The 22,793-nt window shown below is 47.0% G+C and overlaps 1 protein-coding gene across 1 annotated transcript in view; it reads left to right on the top strand.

Annotated features, from left to right (window-relative positions):
• The window catches only part of BCR (BCR activator of RhoGEF and GTPase), a 364,718-nt gene that overhangs the window by 140,009 nt on the left and 201,916 nt on the right, over positions 1–22,793 (top strand). Inside the window, exon 2 of the mRNA XM_086942801.1 lies at positions 19,951–20,141. Coding sequence (XP_086798927.1) covers positions 19,951–20,141 — 191 coding nt within the window. The remainder of the gene's footprint in view (positions 1–19,950; positions 20,142–22,793) is intronic.

Below are 22,793 nucleotides of genomic sequence, written 5' to 3'. Positions count from 1 at the left end.
TGTGGCTTTTTCTGTTTACCTGTATTCATTAGTGGATCACTTAAGTTTTTTACGGTTTTTGGATTTTTAACATTAAGGGTTGTAGTAGCTGGGACAAAGGTAGGGATTGTATTGGGCATTTTTAGTAGTTTGAGAATGCTAGATGATATATCATTTTGTGCCCTCTCGAATTTACTTAGAGCCTTTTCGATGTTAGCGATCTGTTGGCTAATAGGTTGTAAGAGTGATTTAATCAGAATTTCAATCTCACTCATAGATGGTGTTTTCGCTGTGAGTATCTTATCTATGTGGCCTGTCTGCTCATTGACCAGAGTACTCCCTGCGTTGTTCTTATTGTTTCGGTGTGCGTCTTGAACCTGAAGAGGAGTCAGTGAGAGCCCCGCACAGGTGAGTTCAGTGGGTTTCCCCAGAGTTGTTTTCTGCCACATATCTTTGATAGAGCGTTTAGGTTTGCTAATAGGCAATGTTTTTTTTTCATAAGATGTTTTGTTTTGCGTTTTTTCCGAGTACACTTGGGAAGACTGGGTTGTTTAGAAATTTGAGTTTCTGTCAAGTGGGTAACCGTTGTGTGGCTCTCCACTAGAAGAACATCAGGGTCTGAAGACGTAGTATGTTCATGGTGTTTATTGTTTACACGGTTGGTTAGAATCAGGAGACTACTGTCCAAATTATTCACTGTTGAGTCAGAAAACAAAGTTTTTGGTGTATTCTCTTTAATGTGCGACCGTGGTAGGTCTGTGAAAGATTGCATCAATAAGGATTCCTGTGATGTGGCGGTATCGTCCATGTTTTGAGTATTATTTGTGGTATGCGAAGACAAGTTTGGAAAGCACAAGTCTGGTGTTAAGGAGAGTCGCCTCTCTGTGTCCTGGATGGCATCCGCCACGACACTGATAGTTTTTTGCAACATAATGTCTATGGCAGTTATAGTGGGTAGTGGTGTACTCACGGTTTTCAATCTGGTGGTAGATCTTGTTGCCATCGGGGTTTTCTGTGTTTTGTTCATCCTTATGCAGTATTTAATTATCCACACCCCATATGTTCTTTATGTTGACTTGGCTTAGGGTTCCTGACGGGCGATCTTAGGGAGGTGGCCCGTCCCGGCCACTTCAGGCCCCTGAGGGCCACAGAGGGCCCGCCCTTTGCCCGGGCTTCGCCCCGGGTGCTCCCGCGACGCGGGGGTGACGCTACCTTTATGCGCCGCCTGGTGCGATGGAAGGGCGTCTGGCGCCGCAAGGCCTGATGGGGGATGTAGTTTTGGTGTCCCCCACCGCTCGGCGGCCGCGACTCTAGCTCAGTAGCGGCGGCGGGAGGGGGACGATGCAGGCAGGCTTTAGTGGGTCCAAAGTCAGCACTCCTTGCTCGCAGTTGGCAGGTACTTCCTCTGAGCGCTCGGGCTCTGGATCATCAGAGGTAGGTTTACCGCGTCAACAGCCGTTCGTGGAAGGGATTGATGCGGGGCCTGGCATCATAGAGAGCGCGGAAGCATTGGCATGGTGGCAGTATATGAAGCCGTGTCAGTGTGAGGGCTCAAGGTAGCCTTGGATAACTAGGGCGCTGGCACCCTGCTACGGGCGAGGGCACATTTGTAGGCGATCAGGACCAGGCTTGGCAGGGTTTGATCACACGCTGTCCCTTCTCACCTTAATCTAGCCCCACCAACCAGCCCGAACCACCGGCTCTAATTAAGCGCTGACACTCTCTTTCCTGGAGTCGCTTCTTTTTATTTGAATTTATAGTCTGTTGCCGTGGCTGGTGGCACCGGCCCCAGGAGCGCGCCTTCTTGCTCAATGTGTGTAGCTTCTCCGGACTGTCTCTGTCTCCACTTCACGTCCCCCGTCTCTCTTTCCCTTCTCTGTCTTAACCCCTCTCTTCTCCCCCTCTTGATTTCCTTTCCGTGGTGCTTTGTGTCCATGGTTTACTTACAGCCCACGTGGGCGCAAGCTTCCTGACGCTTGCAAGCTTCCTGACGCTGTTCCTGCCAATACGCAGAGGTTGTCCCTGCAGAATTTGAATTTTGTGTTCGTGAAAGACAAATACCCATGGGAGTTGCCATAGCAGCTCTCCTGTTCCCCCCCCCCCCCCACCCCCCGAGCAGCTCTCACATGTCATTGTCTTTAATTGTAACATTGTTTGTGTAACTCTGTGAGCACCATTACTGTTTTATACATTAAAAAACTTTTTCTAAAATACATTTTATAAACTCAACTTGATTCTATGTACGTGGGTTTTTGGGTGTTTCACTAGATAATTAGCACTAGTTGTTGAAACTCCGAAGCAGATGCGGCGATACTGCCCACACTCACTGAAGTAATGCGATTGTGCATTCTCCAACAGCTGGCACACAGCACCCAACAGGACTTTCTGCCATTAAGCAAACAGAATTGATCCCGCTGGTGCCACCAACCCCCAAAGTCCAGATGCTGAGCGCCCTTGCGCCTATAGTGAACTGTTGATTCTCTGCCACCTTAGAATTGTTAAAAAGGTGTGATACATTATTATCAAGACAGCAATGCATTATTTGTTTGTCCTGAAGATGATGCCCTAAATTTAATGTTGGCATCGAAACGTCGTCGACACCCAAACACCCTATGCACCAGACTCAAGCTATAACACATTGTGCAACGGTGTTAAATGATTAATTTGTGTCTGTCTATACTAAGTACAAGTGTACAGACCCATTTTGGCTTGCCTTTTGGCCAATTCTGTGTTCATTGTTCTGTCTTGTGTTCTGTGGGTCACGGCTGTGCTCACTTGTCATTTGAATGTTTTATTTGATACTACTTTTGGAAAATACTATGAAAATAAATTCTTGTCCGGCTGAACAAAAGACATACATTCTATTCTAGTGTATGGTTATCTATCACACAGTATTCCCCCTGAATAGGGACCACTGTTCTCTATAGCATCTAATGAAAGGGGCATGTACACTACTAAAGTGAAAACACGGCATGGGGCGCTTTTACCAAGAAAAAAACGATTTGTTTGTGAACTGGTTTTTTTTTTCGGGGGGGGGGGGGGGGGGCGCTCCATGACGTGCTTTCACTTTAATGGTGGCCACCCCTTTTCTTTAGATGTGGCTCGCTGTAACCTGATTATAACAAGCAGAGTATAAAGAGAGGGGTGCTGCCACTGTAAATTTGGTCTTGCATTTGTAAGTTTGAGCCATTGGCATTAGAAATGACAATGCCTTTTATATATGTGTTGTTTCTGAAAGCCCATAAATAACAGACATTGTGAATTACAATGCCAACAGCTCAAACTCTTGCAAATGCGAGACCTATTGTATTGCAATTGCTTGTTTTTAGTATAAATAGGCGCCATGTTTACATTTTGGTGTCACGTCAAGGAAAGTGATCCGAATGCCTGTCCCTGTCAAGTATGGAAGAAGGAGAGTCTCAAGAATGCCATCTCACGGGCTTTAAACCCCTCCGGGGCTGACTGCCGTCCACAGAGGACGAGAATAGGAGGGCGGGACTTCCTGGAAACAGAGGACAGGCCAGAAGGTAGCCGCACTACAGAGAGTACTGGGGAACGAACGCCTGGGGCAGAGAAAGAACTAAAATGCTTTAGAATGTTGGGAGTGCGAGATAATGTTGCAGAACTGGCAAAAACCACGAAGCACAAACACTCACCAAATATAGGCCCAGTAACAGACCAAACCACAAACCCCAAAGGATAGACTTGGCATCAGTTGGGAGAAGTAGACATTTAAAGACACTTTATCCTTTACTGACCTGTCTACAAAAAACCTACAACCTGACGGCCTTAAAGGAAACAATCTACCTGGTAAAACTGATGAAGAAAAGAGCTTCCTCTTAGGAGACCTGCCAGAAACAACAGAGGGGCCAGCAAAATATATAACGACCCACAAACAACTGCGGCTAGTCCATTTGCAGGATTTGCAATTACACACATGAGTCCTGGCTCCACCTGCTTTGCTGCTGCCCATTCTTTGCTACCGATCGACGTCGCCTACTGATCCCTGTCTTTTGGGAACAATCACTGAGACACTGTAGGGAACCATCGACTTTGTGTTTCAGCAACAATTCAGCCCAGGCCCTAGTAAGAGCTGGGAAGTTCGTTAATATTATTTTAACCGCACTGCATAAACATTTAGCATTAAGAATCTGATCACGATTTTATACATTTTAAAATTTTATTCTAACATGCATTGCTATGTCTGTACATTACGGTTTTTATTAACTGTATAATAAAGAAAGATAGTCCGGGCAGGCGGTGCGCCCCAGAGCAATGTCAATAGGTGCAGAAATCCCAAAGCCGCCCTGACTGCACAAATCGCCACATTCAGGAATCCAGTGAGAAGCCTGGAAGGATTGAACTGCTTGCACCTGCTTGGCCCGCTCTAAAATCAATCACAATGTAACTCCTAAAACATAATTTCAATGTAGAAACAATGATCAGTTTCGGGACCTGGTGAGCATTCTTTCTGTACACTGAATAGGGATGTTTGGAACTTTAACAAGTCTTACCAGGGCTGAGCAGGGATACTCGGACCAGTCAAAAACAGAATGTTGTGTATTTTATCCAGGGCTTTTGCACCTTGTACTAGATCGAGAAAAGAGTCGCAGGACCATACATCATGGAGGAGGACAGTTTATGGAGCAAAGGAAGCTGAGTACAGCAGGCGCTCCCTGAAGAAGTACCAAATGTATGGGGACAAAACGTGTTGACTTATTGTTGATGGAGATGTTTAAAATGTGAAGTTTGATAGAACATGATTTATTACATTGACTCGAAGAAAAAGCACACACACTCTTTTTTTAACCTTGTTGCAAAATTGAAATGACAGTTTTAACACCTTTATTGTGATGGCAACATTTTGGGGTGCAATGAAAATGATTAGCAAAATAAGTTTGTGAATGCCACTAAAGAGAGCGCGTGCTATGCACAGCACTACACTGCCTCTTTGTGCTATGTACAGAACCACAGTGTGTGTGTGTCTGTTTGTCTGTCGGTCTGTCATCTCCAGACGAACACAAGGTGCAGAAGCATCTCTCGGAATGTCTGTGCTTATTCACAAATTAAAGGTGGTAATATGCATTTTTCATAAATGTGTGTATATATATATATATATATACACACACACACAAAGCAGGTACGGACCAAGAAAGATCTCCAATAAATCCAAAGTTCTTTTCTGTATTCACGTTATCACCACATTGAAGTAGAAGAGTGTGTGGTGTGTATTTATAATCTCCGCCCACATCATATTTTAGTCACATACACCACGATCTGAGCTGGATTGGTAACTGAAGAGAAAATAAAACATGCCAAAACTTTTTAATTTTTAAGCGAATGGGGCTGGAAGCAACACTTGGGCAGAACACATGATGCGTAAGCAATATGGGTAGTTAGGGTGTAGGGATGTATAAGGGGCATGAAAGCAACATTGGTTAGGGTGTAGGGATGTATGAGGGGGCATGAAAGCAACATTGGTTAGAGTGTAGGGATGTATGAGGGGCATGAAAGCAACATTGGTTAGAGTGTAGGGATGTATGAGGGGCATGAAAGCAACATTGGTTAGAGTGTAGGGATGTATGAGGGGCATGAAAGCAACATTGGTTAGAGTGTAGGGATGTATGAGGGGGCATGAAAGCAACATTGGTTAGAGTGTGGGGATGTATGAGGGGGCATGAAAGCAACATTGGTTAGAGTGTGGGGATGTATGAGGGGCATGAAAGCAACATTGGTTAGAGTGTGGGGATGTATGAGGGGCATGAAAGCAACATTGGTTAGAGTGTGGGGATGTATGAGGGGGCATGAAAGCAACATTGGTTAGAGTGTGGGGATGTATGAGGGGCATGAAAGCAACATTGGTTAGAGTGTAGGGATGTATGGGGGCATGAAAGCAACATTGGTTAGAGTGTAGGGATGTATGAGGGGCATGAAAGCAACATTGGTTAGAGTGTAGGGATGTATAAGGGGCATGAAAGCAACATTGGTTAGAGTGTAGGGATGTATGAGGGGGCATGAAAGCAACATTGGTTAGAGTGTAGGGATGTATGAGGGGGCATGAAAGCAACATTGGTTAGAGTGTAGGGATGTATGAGGGGGCATGAAAGCAACATTGGTTAGAGTGTAGGGATGTATGAGGGGGCATGAAAGCAACATTGGTTAGAGTGTAGGGATGTATGAGGGGGCATGAAAGCAACATTGGTTAGAGTGTAGGGATGTATGAGGGGGCATGAAAGCAACATTGGTTAGAGTGTAGGGATGTATAAGGGGCATGAAAGCAACATTTGGTTAGAGTGTAGGGATGTATGAGGGGGCATGAAAGCAACATTGGTTAGAGTGTAGGGATGTATAAGGGGCATGAAAGCAACATTGGTTAGAGTGTAGGGATGTATAAGGGGCATGAAAGCAACATTGGTTAGAGTGTAGGGATGTATGAGGGGCATGAAAGCAACATTGGTTAGAGTGTAGGGATGTATGAGGGGCATGAAAGCAACATTGGTTAGAGTGTAGGGATGTATAAGGGGCATGAAAGCAACATTGGTTAGAGTGTAGGGATGTATGAGGGGGCATGAAAGCAACATTGGTTAGAGTGTAGGGATGTATGAGGGGGCATGAAAGCAACATTGGTTAGAGTGTAGGGATGTATACGGGGCATGAAAGCAACATTGGTTAGAGTGTAGGGATGTATGAGGGGGCATGAAAGCAACATTGGTTAGAGTGTAGGGATGTATGAGGGGCATGAAAGCAACATTGGTTAGAGTGTAGGTATGTATGAGGGGGCATGAAAGCAACATTGGTTAGTCAAGTCAAGTCAAGTCAGAGAATTTATATAGCGCACTACATACCCAGAGGGTCTCAAGGCGCTTGGGGGGGGGGGGGATTACTTGTCAAATATCCACGTTTTAAGTTGCTTTCTGAATGCTGGGTGGTTCTGGGTAAGGCGAAGGTAAGTGGGGAGTGAGTTCCATGTCTTAGCAGCCAGGTATGAGAAGGATCTGCCTCCCATGGTGGTCTTGTTGATGCGAGGAACAGTGGCGAGGGCTTGGCTGGAAGAACGTAGTTGGCGGGCGGGGGTGTAGAAGGACAGTCGTGAGTTGAGGCATTCTGGTCCGGTGTCGTAGAGTGATTTGTGTGCGTGGGCTAGCAGTCGGAAAGTGATTCTCTTATTGACGGGTAGCCAGTGGAGGTCTTTTAGGTGACCAGAGATGTGTTCGTTGCGTGGGATGTCTAATATGATCCTGGCTGAGGCGTTTTGGATTCGTTGGAGTTTAGCGGTAGTACCTGCGTAGAGGGTGTTTCCGTAGTCCAGTCGGCTCGTGACCAGAGCATGGGTGACTGTTTTCCTGGTTTCGGTGGGGATCCAGCGGAATGTTTTTTTGAGCATGCAAAGAATGTTGAAGCAGGATGAGGAGACGGCGCTGACTTGTCTGTTCATTGAAAGTGAAGAATCCAGGATAACGCCTAGGTTCCGTGCGTGGTCTGTCGGGATGGGTGCTTTTCCAAGGGCTTCCGGCCACCAAGAGTCGTCCCATGCAGAGGGGGATGTACCTAGGATGAGGACTTCTGTTTTATCTGAGTTCAGTTTCAGACGGCTGTGTTTCATCCATTCAGCAACTTCTTTCATTCCTTCGTGCAGGTTAGTTTTGGCGGTGCTGGGGTCCTTGGTGAGAGAAAGGATTAGTTGGGTGTCATCCGCGTAAGAGATGATGTTGAGGTTGTGTTGTCGGGCGATGGTAGCGAGGGGGCTCATGTATACGTTGAAAAGGGTGGGGCTGAGTGAGGATCCTTGTGGTACTCCGCAGATGACTTCAGTGGCCTCGGACTTGAATGGTGGGAGGCGGACTCTCTGGGTTCTTCCGGTGAGGAACGAGGTGATCCATTCAAGTGCTTTTCCTTGTATTCCGATGTTTCTGAGGCGTTGTAGAAGGGTGCTGTGGCAGACTGTGTCGAATGCTGCAGAGAGGTCGAGGAGGATGAGGGCGACTGTGTCTCCATTGTCCAGTAGAGTTCGAATGTTGTCTGTTGCTGCGATGAGGGCGGTTTCAGTGCTGTGTTTTGCTCGGAAGCCAGATTGCTCGGAGTCGAGGGATTTGTTGTCTTCGAGGAAAGCGGCGAGCTGGTTGTTGACAACTTTCTCGATTACTTTGGCCGGGAATGGAAGAAGCGAAATGGGGCGGTAATTTTTGAGTTCGGCGGGGTCCGCTGTGGGTTTTTTCAGAAGGGCGGTGAGTTCAGCGTGTTTCGAGTTTTCCGGGAAGGTGGCGGAGTTGAAGGAGCAGTTGATGACGTCTCGGAGGTGCGGTGCTATGACGGAGTCTGCTTTGTTGAAGATGTGGTGAGGACATGGGTCTGTGGGGGATCCTGAGTGGATGGAATTCATCAGGCGGATGGTGTCCTCAGTGGAGATTGGATTCCAGTCGTTAAGGGTGTTCGAGGGGGGAGGATGTTCAACATATGGTTGGGTGGGTTGGTCTCCGGGTTGGTTGTCGAAGCTGTTGTGGATGTCTGCAATCTTGTTGTGGAAGAATGAGGCTAGGGAGTCACAGAGGGCTTGAGAGGGGGTGATGTCGTTGGAGTTGGCCGAGGGATTGGAAAATTCCTTGACGATGTTGAAAAGTTCCTTGCTGTTGTGGGAGTTGTTGTCAAGTCGATCTTTGAATGCTGTTTTCTTGGCCTTTCAGATAAGTTGGTGGTGAGTGCGGGTGGCGTTTTTGAAGGCGTCCTTGGTGCTGGTGGTTGGGTCTTTTTTCCAGGCCTTTTCAAGGGAGCGGCAGAGTTTCTTGGACTTCTTGAGATCATCGTTGAACCATGAGGCCTTCTTGTTGCCATGTTTGCTTTGACGTTTTTTCAGTGGTGCCAAGGTGTCGGCGGTGTTAGATAGCCATAGGGTGAAGTTGGCGGCGGCTTGGTTTGGGTTAGAGGAGTGGGCTGGGGTGTTTAGAAGGAGCGATGAGGAGATCTGGTCGATGGTGATTTTGTTCCAGTTTCTTTGCAGAGTTGGTTGGAGGTGGTTGATGGGTTTTGGCTTGTTGTAGGTGAAGTGAACGCAGCTGTGGTCAGTCCAGAAGAGATCCGTAGTGTGGCTGAAGGAGATATGATTCCTCGAGGTGAAGATGGGGTCGAGTGTGTGACCTGCGATGTGGGTGGGGGAAGTGACCAGTTGTTTAAGTCCGAGGTTGGCGAGGTTGTCCAAGAGGGTGGTGGTGTTGCGGTCGTTGTTCTTTTCAAGGTGAAAGTTGAGGTCTCCCAGAAGGATGTAATCTTTGGAGGGGAGCGCGTGTGGAGTGATGAAGTCCGTGATGTCTTCACTGAATTTTGCGCGGGACCCTGGTGGTCTGTAGAGGAGGGTGCCTCTGAGTGTGGTCTTGGGGTCGATGTGGATCTGGAAGTGAAGGTGTTCGGAGTTGGCGAGGTTGGCGTCGGAGCTGGTTGAGATGCGGATTGTTTTCTTATGGACGATAGCGATTCCTCCTCCTGTGTGGCCGGTACGATCCTTGCGTATGATCTTATAGTCTTCTGGGATGGCAATGGTGATGTCTGGGGCGGAGGAGGCGTTCATCCATGTTTCCGTTAGGAAGGCGACGTCTGGAGAGATGGTGTCTAGTAGATTCCATAGGTCTATGGCGTGTCTGTGGACCGAGCGGGTGTTGAGAAGGATGCATTGTAGGTGGTTGGGGTCGGGAATCAGTGGTGTGGGCGTAGCGGGGAAGTTGTCGGTGCCGATGAATTTGCAGGAGTAGCAGGAGAAAGGTCCATGGGTGTGCCCAGGAGCCGCTTGGACGCAGTTGGGGGCGCGACCAGGGTTGAGGGCAAGGAGGGTGGCGGCATCGTAGGTGATGCGGGAGGGCTGGGCGGCGCGAGGGGCAGGGGGTCTGGCGCTGGGCGCGGTCCAGGCGTGGACGGGCGTAGACGGGCTTACCTTTGGCGCACCTTCGGCGCGGATTGGGCGCGGTCGCTGCGCGTGGACGCTGCGCGCAAAAACACCTGTCATATATGGATGGAGGAAGGGGAGGGGCGAGGGCGTCTCAGCTGGGAGGCGGGGCGGGCCAAAGACGAGCACAACAATAAACAAAATGGAGGCGGAGGGGGAGCACAGCAAACGCGCAAACCGAGTGGAAATACACTTATAATATTCAAGCAAAATGCAGGCAAGCTCAGCGGCGACCAGGCAGGCAGCAGGCACAAACAATTATGCAGCCGTGGGAGCAGAGCGGAGTGTAGGGATGTATGAGGGGCATGAAAGCAACATTGGTTAGAGTGTAGGGATGTATAAGGGGCATGAAAGCAACATTGGTTAGAGTGTAGGGATGTATGAGGGGCATGAAAGCAACATGGGTTAGAGTGTAGGGATGTTTAAGGGGCATGAAAGCAACATGGGTAGTTAGGGTGTAGGGATGTATAAGGGGCATGAAAGCAACATTGGTTAGAGTGTAGGGATGTATAAGGGGCATGAAAGCAACATTGGTTAGAGTGTAGGGATGTATAAGGGGCATGAAAGCAACATTAGTTAGAGTGTAGGGATGTATAAGGGGCATGAAAGCAACATTGGTTAGAGTGTAGGGATGTATAAGGGGCATGAAAGCAACATTGGTTAGAGTGTAGGGATGTATGAGGGGGCATGAAAGCAACATTGGTTAGAGTGTAGGGATGTATAAGGGGCATGAAAGCAACATTGGTTAGAGTGTAGGGATGTATGAGGGGCATGAAAGCAACATGGGTTAGAGTGTAGGGATGTATAAGGGGCATGAAAGCAACATGGGTTAGAGTGTAGGGATGTATAAGGGGCATGAAAGCAACATGGGTAGTTAGGGTGTAGGGATGTATAAGGGGCATGAAAGCAACATTGGTTAGAGTGTAGGGATGTATAAGGGGCATGAAAGCAACATTGGTTAGAGTGTAGGGATGTATAAGGGGCATGAAAGCAACATTGGTTAGAGTGTAGGGATGTATGAGGGGGCATGAAAGCAACATTGGTTAGAGTGTAGGGATGTATAAGGGGCATGAAAGCAACATTGGTTAGAGTGTAGGGATGTATGAGGGGCATGAAAGCAACATGGGTTAGAGTGTAGGGATGTATAAGGGGCATGAAAGCAACATGGGTTAGAGTGTAGGGATGTATAAGGGGCATGAAAGCAACATGGGTAGTTAGGGTGTAGGGATGTATAAGGGGCATGAAAGCAACATTGGTTAGAGTGTAGGGATGTATAAGGGGCATGAAAGCAACATTGGTTAGAGTGTAGGGATGTATAAGGGGCATGAAAGCAACATGGGGAGGTAGGAGGGGCGCAAATACAACAGAGGGGTTGGGCAAAGCAAAACTTGCAGCGCAAGTAGGGGGACGGAACAACCGGGGAAGACTAGGAGGGTCGGGTCGGAGGAAAAAAGATGGAGGGCGAGGCAGGTAATGAGGAGAATCGCGTGGGTGGCGCAATAAGGAGGGATGCGGCGAGAAGCTCTCAGGCAATAGAGAGGCACAGAGATCAGGGGAGAGAAGTACACAATGGAGTCAGCTAGAAAACACATGCATTCCCATCGAGTAACAACACAAAAGAAACAAACTTTGGCAAAGCCAATAGGTCTTGCAAAAGATAGCACATACGCATGAATGCTCGACTTAATAAAAAGTAGTTCGCTAAAAGTGGGCAGTGGACGGCTACAAATCAGTCAATCAAAAGCATTGTAAAGAAGCTACTCCAGGAGAGGGACACACCTAAGAAGAAGGAAACCAATTGAATAAGAGGCAAGCAAATCAGTGACGAACCCACTGTAAGTAAACCCTAGGTATTTTGTAACCTGTAGGCGGGATTTAAAAAGCATCTCTTCTCTGCAATATTTGAGCCGTTCTACTCGGTCAGTTCTTGCCACATAGGAAGTGTTGCGATTTCGCAGAGCCAGCATGCCCAAGGATCCACTTTCAGCCTAGAATGTCAAAACTGGAAGTGTTTTCTTAAACTCCGCGGTCGGCACTGTCCTTTTTCCGGGTCTTTCAGTATCTCTTTTCTTGCTTTCGTGATCTCTTCATCCTTCTACTCTTTTACGGGTCTCGTTGCCAGAGCCAGACTCGTTTTAGACCGTCTCTTGGTTAACCAAACGGGTGTGGAGTGCTTTATAAAAATATCCCTATTTCCAGATGCTGGGCGTCCTGAGGCTTAAACAGAAGCCTCTGTGTGCCAGGCTCGAGACTGCTGACACAGCCTTGCCACGGCTGCCAACACACTGTTGACTCCGAGAAGCAAGCTGGCCCAATCCCAGCGGTGCTGTGTGTTCCTGGGAAGCAGTCGGAGCCAATCCAAGCTGCGCAGTCTGGTCCTGGGCATCATTCAGGGCCAGTCACAGCTGGATTGTCAGGCTCTAGCAGCACGGGGCCAATCCAAGCTGTGTTCCCTGTTCCCGAGCAGCATACGGGACCAATCCAGAGCCGTGCTGTTTTTCTTGCAGCACTCCGGACCAATTACAGCTGTCGCTGTCTGTTCCTGAGCTGCATGCAGGAACAATGAATACCAGCATGCAGGACTAAATAATCCAAGTTGTTCTTCCTGTTCCTGGGCAGCACTCGGGGCCACCACACTGCTGTCTGTTCCTGGGCACCACTTTTGTGCCAATCACTGCTATGCTGTCTGGTCCTGGGGACAACTCGGGACAATCCCAACTGTGCTGTCTGTTCCTGAGCAGCATGCAGAGGCACGGTCAGCTGTGCTGTCTGTTCCTGAGCAGCATACAGGGGCACTGCCAGCTGTGCTGTCTTGTTTCTGAGCAGCATGCAGGGACACTGAATTGATGCTATAAGGGCAGGAGATATGTTGCCGGTATCTTTTTTTTTTTTTTAGCATGGTTTAGAAGACATGGTGGTCCAATAGCAGTTTAAAGGGTCCGGTGACTCGACTTCCGCCAGACTACATGGTAAAGTCCAATCACTGGTAGTCAAGTTGAAGATCCAATTTGTGATCTTTGACTCCTCCCTTAGAGGAGATGGTGGCACCTTTGCCCGTGTGTATTTTTGAACCGCACCCTATAAATGCCAAGATATGATTGAAAGAGCCCCCCTAACCATGGAGCTCCTGAACTCAGTGATGTTTGCTGGGGCCAGCAGATACTCTGGCTGACCCGGAAGGACTCACCAAGCCCACCTGTCAGGATGTACATGAAGGAACGGGGTCTGGCCTGGACCCCCGAGAGTCTGTGGTCAGCTGCCAACATCCACTTCACTGCTGGTCAAGGTTGTGCTGGGATGTTTGAAGGACTGTTGTGCCAGTTGGCCCTCTCCTGGCATTTCACGAGCCCGCATCTCCTTCTCCTCAGTAACTGACGGACAAAAGGACTTCCCACTTTCACCCTTGGTCAAGTCAACCCCATTTTTAGAACCGTCTGGACTATCCGTCAACGTCGTGTATCCAAGTGCCATCCCTGTTTGAGGGTGTGTGGTGGGACCCTGACTGTCGATCTAAAGTCCACATTGTCTAGTTGACTGGGAGCCAGTGAGTGTCCCACGGGTGCAGGCGCCACCCGAGGCCTTGACTGTCACTAGCTGCTTGTGAACTATAGTCCTAGTTCACCTCGGACCCTGGAACCTGTTAGAGCTGTTTCTGGCCCTCCTGAACTGTGGCCATTACCTGTCAATAACCAGAGGACCCCCTGATTTAGTTAAATGTTCACCGAGCCAGGTTTGGCCATGGACATCAAATATGGTCACTCCTCTTTGGTGTAGTTTGTGTGTATTGGGAATCTCCGTTCGCTTTTGGGCGGTGAGGCTTTGAGATTGTTGTCCAATTCTCATTTCCCTGGTCTCCTACCCGCTTGTTGGTAACTGTCCACCCCTTTCCAAACTAGGGGATTTTGAGAAGCCAGAACCAAGGGCAGGTATACACCAGGCATCTAACACTCCATCTACCACCTTTAGGAACAGTCAGTAGTAAAGATCTGGGGCTCAAAGGTGCCCAGAGTTTGCAGAAGAGGCAGGATCTCCAGCCTCCAGGATGACTTTGTCCCACAGACTCCCATGCTCTGGTTATTTTACCAAAGAGCACAAGAGCTATTGCATTTGAAGTCCTATATTGGCCCCCGAAAGTGAAAAGCCCTACTGTTTCATTGTTCGTTATTTTATTTCCCTTACTCACACCCCTCCAATTCCATGAAAGCATTGTTTAAAGTGAGAGCTGTGAGTGGGTATAGTTGCAGTCATACTGCTGCAGACTACCTCCTTATTGGAGGAATCCTTGATTTGTAGGTTCAGGCGTTTAAAGGAAGCACTCAGGTCGTACCCAGTTGAAGCACAGTAATAAATGCCTGACCCCCTATGGCACCAGCTGTAAAGGGCAGTACCGGCCAGGGATGCTTCCCAGGAACCAGAGCAACGACCTCACACCCTCGTCTTCTATTCTTTGGGGTTGTGTCCACCGAAATACCCATGGTAGGTCAGACTTTCCTGGCATCTCCCTAGACGGGTACCGTGACCCCGGGCCTGCAAAAATAGGACCCAGAACATTTGAAAACCCCAGACACCGAAAACCAGCAAAAGGTACACTCCTTTCATCCAACTGCTTGCACACCTCGTTGTTTCTTGTGTACGGTGGTTTTCTTTTGCCTTTTTCTAAGTGTGCGCGTGCTTTCTTCTGTGAGGCGTAAGATATCTTCTCATACGGATGGTGGGAGGATACATGCAGGTGGTTGGATCAGAGAGCCATGTGAACATCTGGGGAATGCAAAAGGGACATGCCTGTCTGAGAAGGTTTTACAAAGTCTGCACATGTGCACTTCTCCAGGAGTCCCATGGGTGGAAACCACTGGGAGAGTGTAAAGACATTGCACACTAGGAAGGTTCAGGGCGAGGTGACAATGTCCCTTCTTCTCATGCCCTATTTGTGTCTTCCCAACACCTCTCCAGTGTTTAGAACAGCCTCTTACCATGTGCCTCACACCTGCCCATCATGCTTCTCGCACCTTGGCGCTTCTACCTGCCCAGTTTACTTAACTTAATGCTGTCATCGCAAAGCTTCCTCCGGCAGCTGTGACCCTTACAATTTACTCATTGCTACTACTCATCGCCGTTCTTTTCCTCCTGCCTGCCGCTACCCCAATCCTACTCTAGTCCACAAACTGCCCTTCTCAACTTTCCTGCTCTTCTCACAGCTCTTAATGGCTGCTCTCTTAATTCCACTTTCTCCTATCCTTACCTTTCATACCTCACCTCTGACCATTACTCTTTGCTCGGTCTCTTTTTGTCACCTTAGATTTTGCCCTGTACTCATACCCTTCACCCTTCTCCCACCCTGCCCCTCTCTTTGCCCCATACTCTTCTCCCATCTTCCTCACCTCTCCTCGCACCGCCCCCTCTGATCATCTCGCTGCCTACAGTTGATTAGTTGCCCTCGTTGTTTCTGGCAGTTCTCTTGAGATAAGGCATTATGTGTTTTTTTAGATCGAGCCTGGGCAGCACATGCGCTGCTCTGAGAGGCATGCTGTATTCAGGTAGGGATTTGAAGCTCCACCCACTCTCTGCCCTTTTTTCCATTGGCTTGTATCATTGTCCTCTGTAAACTGTAGCTGTTCATTGGTCAATAGGTTTAGTAGTCCCTCCTTAGTACCGCCTTGTCTCATTTTGTAACCTCTCATGGCGACACCTCCTGTTACACTTGTTGGTACTCTGTAGACTTTAATTACAGCCTCCAAACACTATTTTCTCCAATAGCTTTGTCCTGCCTGCTGTTGCATGATAAGCTCTCTCCTAGCGCTTTTAAAAACAAATTATTGCACAGGCGCCAAACGCATGTGCAATGCAATAGGTCTCGCATTTTCAAGAGTTTAAGCTATTGGCATTGTAAATGAGAATGCGTTTTATTTCTGTTTTAAAAACACCTAAATAAAAGGCTTTGTCATTTACAATGCTAATAGCTCAAACTCGCATAAATGCAAGACCTACTGCATTGCAAATTCTTGTCTTCTGTTGTAGTTACACTTCCCTTTCTTCACAGAATCTACAGAAGTACGCGTCTTGAATGTCTGTTTGCGGGTATGTGTAGGACTAGGTTTCTGTGCACCTGTTTCTCAGATTCTGTCTCTGGGTCTTTGGTTGGTTTCTGATTTGATCTGTGTTTCAAGTATCTGCTTCCAGTTTCTGTTCCTCAGTGCACATTTGGTCAGCGTTCATCTGTTATTTGGGGGTTTGGACTAACTGTTCTTTAACTTAATATTATGTTGTGTTAACTCTAGACTGACTCCCAGTGTTGCTTTCATTTGACTGCCCCCAGCCCCCGTGCAAACCCTTCCCTCACCAGCCCCTTTCCTGGGGTGTTTCCTCTTGTGGGATTCAGGAGGGCAGCGGAGGGTGGTTGAGATGTTACTATACACCTGTGACATTTTATAGTCATTCTTTACAGACCTTTGGCTATTTTTTTTCTACTCCTGGTAGTAGGGGGCATTAGGGGCACTTTTTTGGATCTGACTCAAATATTAGAGGAATTGTATAAGGAATGCCGTTGAACATAATCGCAATTTGCCGATAGGAGAGGGTTTCAACTCTAACTTAAATAAAAATTTGCCACAGACAGTTGTTAATGTTAATTCTATTTCAGTGGAGAGACACTGTTCCCATTCAGTCTTCATTGTTAGAGTTCATTATATGTTCACTCTTTACTGCATGCCAAAGTCTCTTTAGGAGTCCGAGGGTGAGTCATGAGTTTCTCATTGGTCTTTTTATTGATAATTCACGTCGAGGAATGTAGATTCAGTCTCTCCTTCTCCTTTCCTTTGCACCTCTCCCTACCCCAGTGGCGTGTAAAGGCTTCTATAGGCAAGTACTCCTGGATCTCACTCCTTTAAGCTCTGCCTCGCCACAGGAGTGGGCAGAGATCAGTAACTTTTTTAACCTAGAAGAGTTTCCTACAGGTAAGAAAGTTGATCCGTCCCATGCTCCACAGCTTCTGAAATCACATGTCCCGCCTTCTTTAAAAGAATGCTCCTCCCTTAGTCCTCAGTGAGAGGTTTAATTTAAAAAAACATGTTTTCATTAAACTGCTTCTTTGGATCTGGTTGCATGGGTTTTCCTGTTTCCTCACTTAAGATTCTGATTTGCTATTCAACCATTAGTCGTTACGGTACCTGTCAGAAACTGGCCTGGTCTGGAGTTCCAGACCACATGCTAAGTAAGCATTTACAATGCAATCGGTCTCGCATTTGTGAAAGTTAGAGCTATTGGTGTTGTAAATTATATTGTTTATTATTTTTGTTTGTTTGTAGTGCTTTAAACCGAGAATCCAAGTCATTTACAAGAATTAGCCACAACTACAAATTATTCCAGACGATGCCTCACATTTTGTTTGCAGCTTTAATGCACATTTCGGTTATGTTACATAATTTAAAAAAAGCTGCAGACCAGTTTAGTAAAGGTTTAAACCCTGACCTTATACGTAGGGGCTTCAGACCAGGAGTCCAGTTGAAAATAAAAGAATAGTCCTCTGAAGTTGAGGCGTCATTTCTCTGATGGCATTGGAGCAGCAACGTATTCAAAGTTGAAGTCAGTTTTATGCACCAAACACTGTTCGATTGCACGGCCAGCTCGCTAGTGCTACGTTCAAAGCACCCGCCCTGGAACCTAGATTAAATCCGGCACCACGCTGAGCATCTCCAAAATGTTTTTTTTTTTTTAAATTAAAGTAACCGTACAAGCATGTAAAAGTTTAAATAAAGAAAAATAACATTGCACGAAGCATGTGCAGAACGGGCGGTGGCCGCTGAGCATCCCCAAAATGATTTAAAACATGTTTAAAAAGCAAACCTCCCTAAAGCACTACACAGTCTCCCTCACTAAATCACTGCATTGAGTGGGTCTCACTAAACACAGCACAGTGTCTCTCACTAAAGCACTGCACACTGCTGCAGGGTGTCCCTCAGTAAAGCACCATGCAGTGTCCCTCACTAAAGTTCTGCTCATTGTCCCTCATTAAAGCACTGCACAGTGTCCTTCACTAAATCACTGCACGGACTGTCTCTCACTAAAGCACAAACACTTCACAGAGCCCCCTCACTAAAGCACTTGACAGAGTCCCTCTCTAAAGCACTGCACAACGTCCCTCACTAAAGGACTGCACGATGTCCTCAATTACGTGTATTGAAAGCTACAGTACAGTCTGGGTGGCTGAAGTCAGTTTTATGCACCAAACACTGTTTAATTGATCTTGCTGCTTGCTAGAGCCACGTTCAAAGCACCCACTCTGAAACTTAGAATTAAACCGGCGCCACACTGAGCATCTCCAAAATGTTTAAAATAAATGAAGTAACATTGCGCGCAGCTTGTAAAAGTTTAAATAAGGAAAATAATATCCTGTGAAGCGTGTGCAGAATGCAATGTCCGCTGAGCATCCCCAAAATGTAAAAAAAAAAGAAAGAAATAACATTGCGCAAAGTGTGTAAAAGTTTAAATAAAGAAAAACAACATAGCGCAAAGCGTGTGCAGAATACATGGCGGCCGTGAAGCAGAAGCACTGGTAAATGATACGGCCTGGAACCTTACAGCCTGCAGGAAGTAAAGAAAACACGCGCGTGCAGAGGCATGCCAACAAAAAGAAAAGAGTGCTCTCCAAGTATCCTAAATTAACATGCAGAATAAGAGCACATGTGACAGGGGTAGTCCTCATACAAGGTTACGAAAGTAGAAAAGGAGGCACAACTAGGCATATTAACCAATGAAAAGAAGGCATTTAGGAAGGACAGTAAAAGGAGCCAATTAAAAAAGGGGCGGTGCCTAAAGCCCATATTCTAGATACAGCATATCTACCTAGGCGAGACCTAAATTGTGCTCTATGCCAGTGGGGCCATTTATCCTGATTCTTCCAGAGGTGAGTGTTTGTGGCCACAAACAACCGTTGGGGGAACGTGATTTGAATGGGGAGTATCATGAGCCCCGTGAGAGGGAGCCCTATTGTCTGGATGTCCAGGAGCCTCTCTGTTTGCCTGACAAACCTGTAAAGGTTGGCATGTCTCTCACTCTCTTACACGCTGCTTTTGGATAGTGAGGAGCAGAGAAAATGAGGCCAGGTTAATGTGTGTTTAATATGACGGTAGCATGTACTGCCCATATTGAGTAGGTAACTACCAGAATCATTATAGTGCAGATAGTCCAGCATAGGCAGACCGGTGAGCTGTTAGAAAGCCTGTCTTTTAGGATAGAGAAGGGAGTAAAGGAGGATGACGGGGAAAGGCGTGGAGTAGAACATGTGACAGTGCCTAATGGCAGAGCATAGAACACACAGGGCAAATTGCATAGCATGTGAGGCTGGGAGGGTCACAACCAGTGCACATAGGGACAGTGCACATTAGGGAGAATGGTGGGTTTTTACATCTAGGCATGAAGCAGGCCAGAAAAACTGAGGCTGGAGTAGCTAAGCATAAAATGGAGGGAAGTACTATCCCTCGTTATTAGTCTATCAGTAGGAATGGTTACTTGTTGGGAAATCAACAAAGTCTGTAGGTGCAGTAGATTCAGAAAACTGGATCTAAGGATGGGTTTAATCGTATTCTAGATCACCATTTAGTCAGTTTGTTAAACTTATAGGTGCTGTGCAGTCCATGTGCTGGATCTCTGATCTGTAGTTAATGTGCTGAATTTCAGTGTTCAGCCTGCTGGGTCTACCAGTGCTGTGTAATCAGTGCTGCTGAGCTCTACGCGCTGTGTAGTCCAAGCCCCGCTTCTCCTGGTGCTGTGAAGCCAATTCAGTTGTATATCCACTTGCTGTTTAGTCAGTGTTCTGCATCTCATGGTGCTGTGTGGTCAGAGCACTGGCCCTCCAAGCGTTGGGAAGCCAACATGCCACATCTTTGGATGCTGTGTAATCAATGTACTGCATTTCATGTGCTACATGGTTAGTTTGTTTGATTCCCAGATGGTATGTAGCCCAGGCTCTGGATTACTGTTGGTAATTGTATTTACACGTGGACCTGAGCTCCTTGCTTACTCTCGGCCATACTGTTCTTTTTCAGATGCTTCCTTTGGAACCCCACCCAGCTACTCCTATGACGTGGAGCGTGTGGAGGATCATCGTCGCCACCAGGACATGATGCCATACATTGATGACTCCCCCTCGTCCTCGCCACATCTCAGCATCAAGAGCCGTGGCAGCAGGGACAGCCGGGACACTTTGTCTTCAGGATCCGTGGAGTCTTCCAAATCGGTGAGTGCTCCGTTCGCTCTGCTGCCAGTCTATGGGTGGGCAGTGTGAGACGAAAGGTGCAGTGCCAGTTTCATGAAGGTCCTGGTTTCATCCCTCCTTGTCATTCTCCTGAGTAATTATGAGGTCTCTAAAGTAATAGCACTTCAGAGACAGAACAACTCTAGGAGTCCTATGAGATCTCAAAAGAGCTAGTGTGAGCAGGGTGGCCTCCTCTTTTAAAAAAGGAGGCAATTTTCCCTTAAGGCGGCATCGGATAAGTATGAGTGGTCTCAGATTCATGAGGTCTCAACTGAGTGCTGTGTGTGGACGGTCTTCTCTTCAGGACATGTACACGGGGTCACTTCAGCACTGGTATAAGACTGTGTGGTTTATTCTATATAGATCCAGTGGGTCTCGTCAGAGCTAGTATAAGCCAAGTGGTCTCTTCCGCAGAGACTCGCGAGGTCATGTCAGAGCCGGTATCAGCCAAGGTGCTCTCTTCAATACAGACTCATCAGAGTTAGTAGAAATGTAGATAGTATGTTCTATACAGACTTCTGAGGTCTTGTTAAAAATAGTATAAGTCTATGTGGTCTCTCCTACATAGGCTGGTAAGCGCTGATCAGAGCTGGTAAAAGCGCCGTGTGTATATGTTATACAGACTCGTGAGGTCTCGGCAGAGGTAGCACAGAGTGGGACGTATCCATACGGAATCATATGTTGTAGGCAGAAATATGCTGCAAGTTCCATGGAAAAATAAAGAAAACTGTACTGGGGTGAATGTATGACATTGTTCTGCATTCTGTCCATCAACTGTTGTCTTTGCATTTGTCATCCCGAGTGGGATGGGTATGCTCAGACGTGAGTCCTGTGCTCTCCACACCACTGGAGTCAAGCTATCCTGGCTGAAGACGGCTGATAGCCAGAAACCGGTCCTAGGATGCTTGATTCCGGTCCAGGAAAGACATGGCTTGGCAGTTCGGACTGGACTGTTCCCATGAGGCACAGGGTCAAGGCTGATTCACATATGGCCATGTCTGAATTGGGGTGGTGTGTGGTGCAAAAAAACGATGGATTTAGGCCCAGATCTCTGTACTGGGGTGAATGTATGACATTGTTCTGCGTTCTGTTCATCAACTGTTGTTTTTGCAAGTTCCATGGAAGGCACAGAGTGACAAACTTGTTGCACAGGCAATGTTGGTTGGTAAAAGAAGAGTTTGGGGTTCATATTTAGAAAACGTAAGCCTGTGGACAGCAATAAAAATGAGGAGCTTGGCTGGAGTTGCAGAATAAGCCACTGCTCTTCTGGCGCACCCACTGCGAAGGACAAGCACTTCTGTCCTGTGGGTTCTTCCTGAACTCAGGCTGAAGTGTTCATCTCTGTGGGTGATTGAAGGGGGTCAGTCTGAGGTAGTTGATTCTTTCGAAGACTGGAGGTGATCACAAGAATTAATTTGAAGTTCTCTGTCTTTGGGTGGTTACAGGGTAAGGTGTTAACACTAGGGTTAAATTAAATTCCCTTTGGGATAATTTAGTTGCATACCATTACAATATCACACCATACAGTGCACTCAACTATCACCAGGTTAATATCACAGTAGCCAAAAAATCCAATATGAAGATCTTTAGTTATTTGACAAAAAACTATCTTCTTTGTTGTTGATTTTCTAATTAAAAAAATCTTTGTTTTAAAAACCTATCTAACTGGAGTCATAATCTAACAAGCATTTACAATACAATGGTCTTGGCATTATTAAAGTTAGAGCTATTGGCATTGCTCATGACATTTTTATTTATGTTTGTTTTGAAAACATAAATAAATGGCATTGTAATCTACAATGCCAATAGCTTAATCTCTCGCAAATGTGAGACCTATTGCATTTGCACCCACACACAGAGCCACACACACCCACACAGAGCCACCTACAAAAAAAGCGACCCTCAGAGCCCCACACACACACACCCTGCCCCACACACACACACCGAGCCCCACACACACACCGAGCCCCACACACACCCAGCCTCACACACACACACCCAGCCCACACACACACACCCAGCCCCCCACACACACACACCATGACACAACACATGTACATTTAAAACACTTTAAAATACTTCCATGAAAGTACAATATAAAAGGAAACAGGAGACAGTGTATAAAATCAAGTTAGGCTGTGCTAAGCTGACAAGAGGGTAATGAAAATTCTACATCGACAGAACCATCAAGACAGACAAGACAGGGGCTTAATTAAATCAGTGATCATGTTACACCCAGAATGGTAAAATTAACCAAAGTCTACTTTAAATGGGGAATCCTCTGAACTTTGTCTCCTAAGTGACATGACTTCATGCGGTCCTGTGACCACATCACCCTGATACTGGTGGAACTCCACTGGCTCCTGTCACTTGCCCACACCATCTTCAAAACCAGCTGCACCCTCCACAAGGTCACCAGGACTTGCATCTCTACCTATGTGGCTAACATGCTCACTATCTGTGGTGTCTCTTGGCACACCGACAGCTAAGACACCGTCAGACTGGAGGCAAAGAAGTGGAAAAAAGGGGAGAAAGTGTAAGAAGCTTTATCCATCTGTGCTCACAGGATCGACCATGACATCCCTGTATCCATTAGGTCTACGCCAACCCTGCTCCAATTCAGGAGTGGAGGAC

The sequence above is a fragment of the Lissotriton vulgaris genome, chromosome 11 (genome assembly GCF_964263255.1).
Source record: "Lissotriton vulgaris chromosome 11, aLisVul1.2, whole genome shotgun sequence".
In the NCBI taxonomy this organism is placed as follows: domain Eukaryota; kingdom Metazoa; phylum Chordata; class Amphibia; order Caudata; family Salamandridae; genus Lissotriton; species Lissotriton vulgaris.
This window is presented reverse-complemented; position numbering and strand designations above follow the sequence as displayed.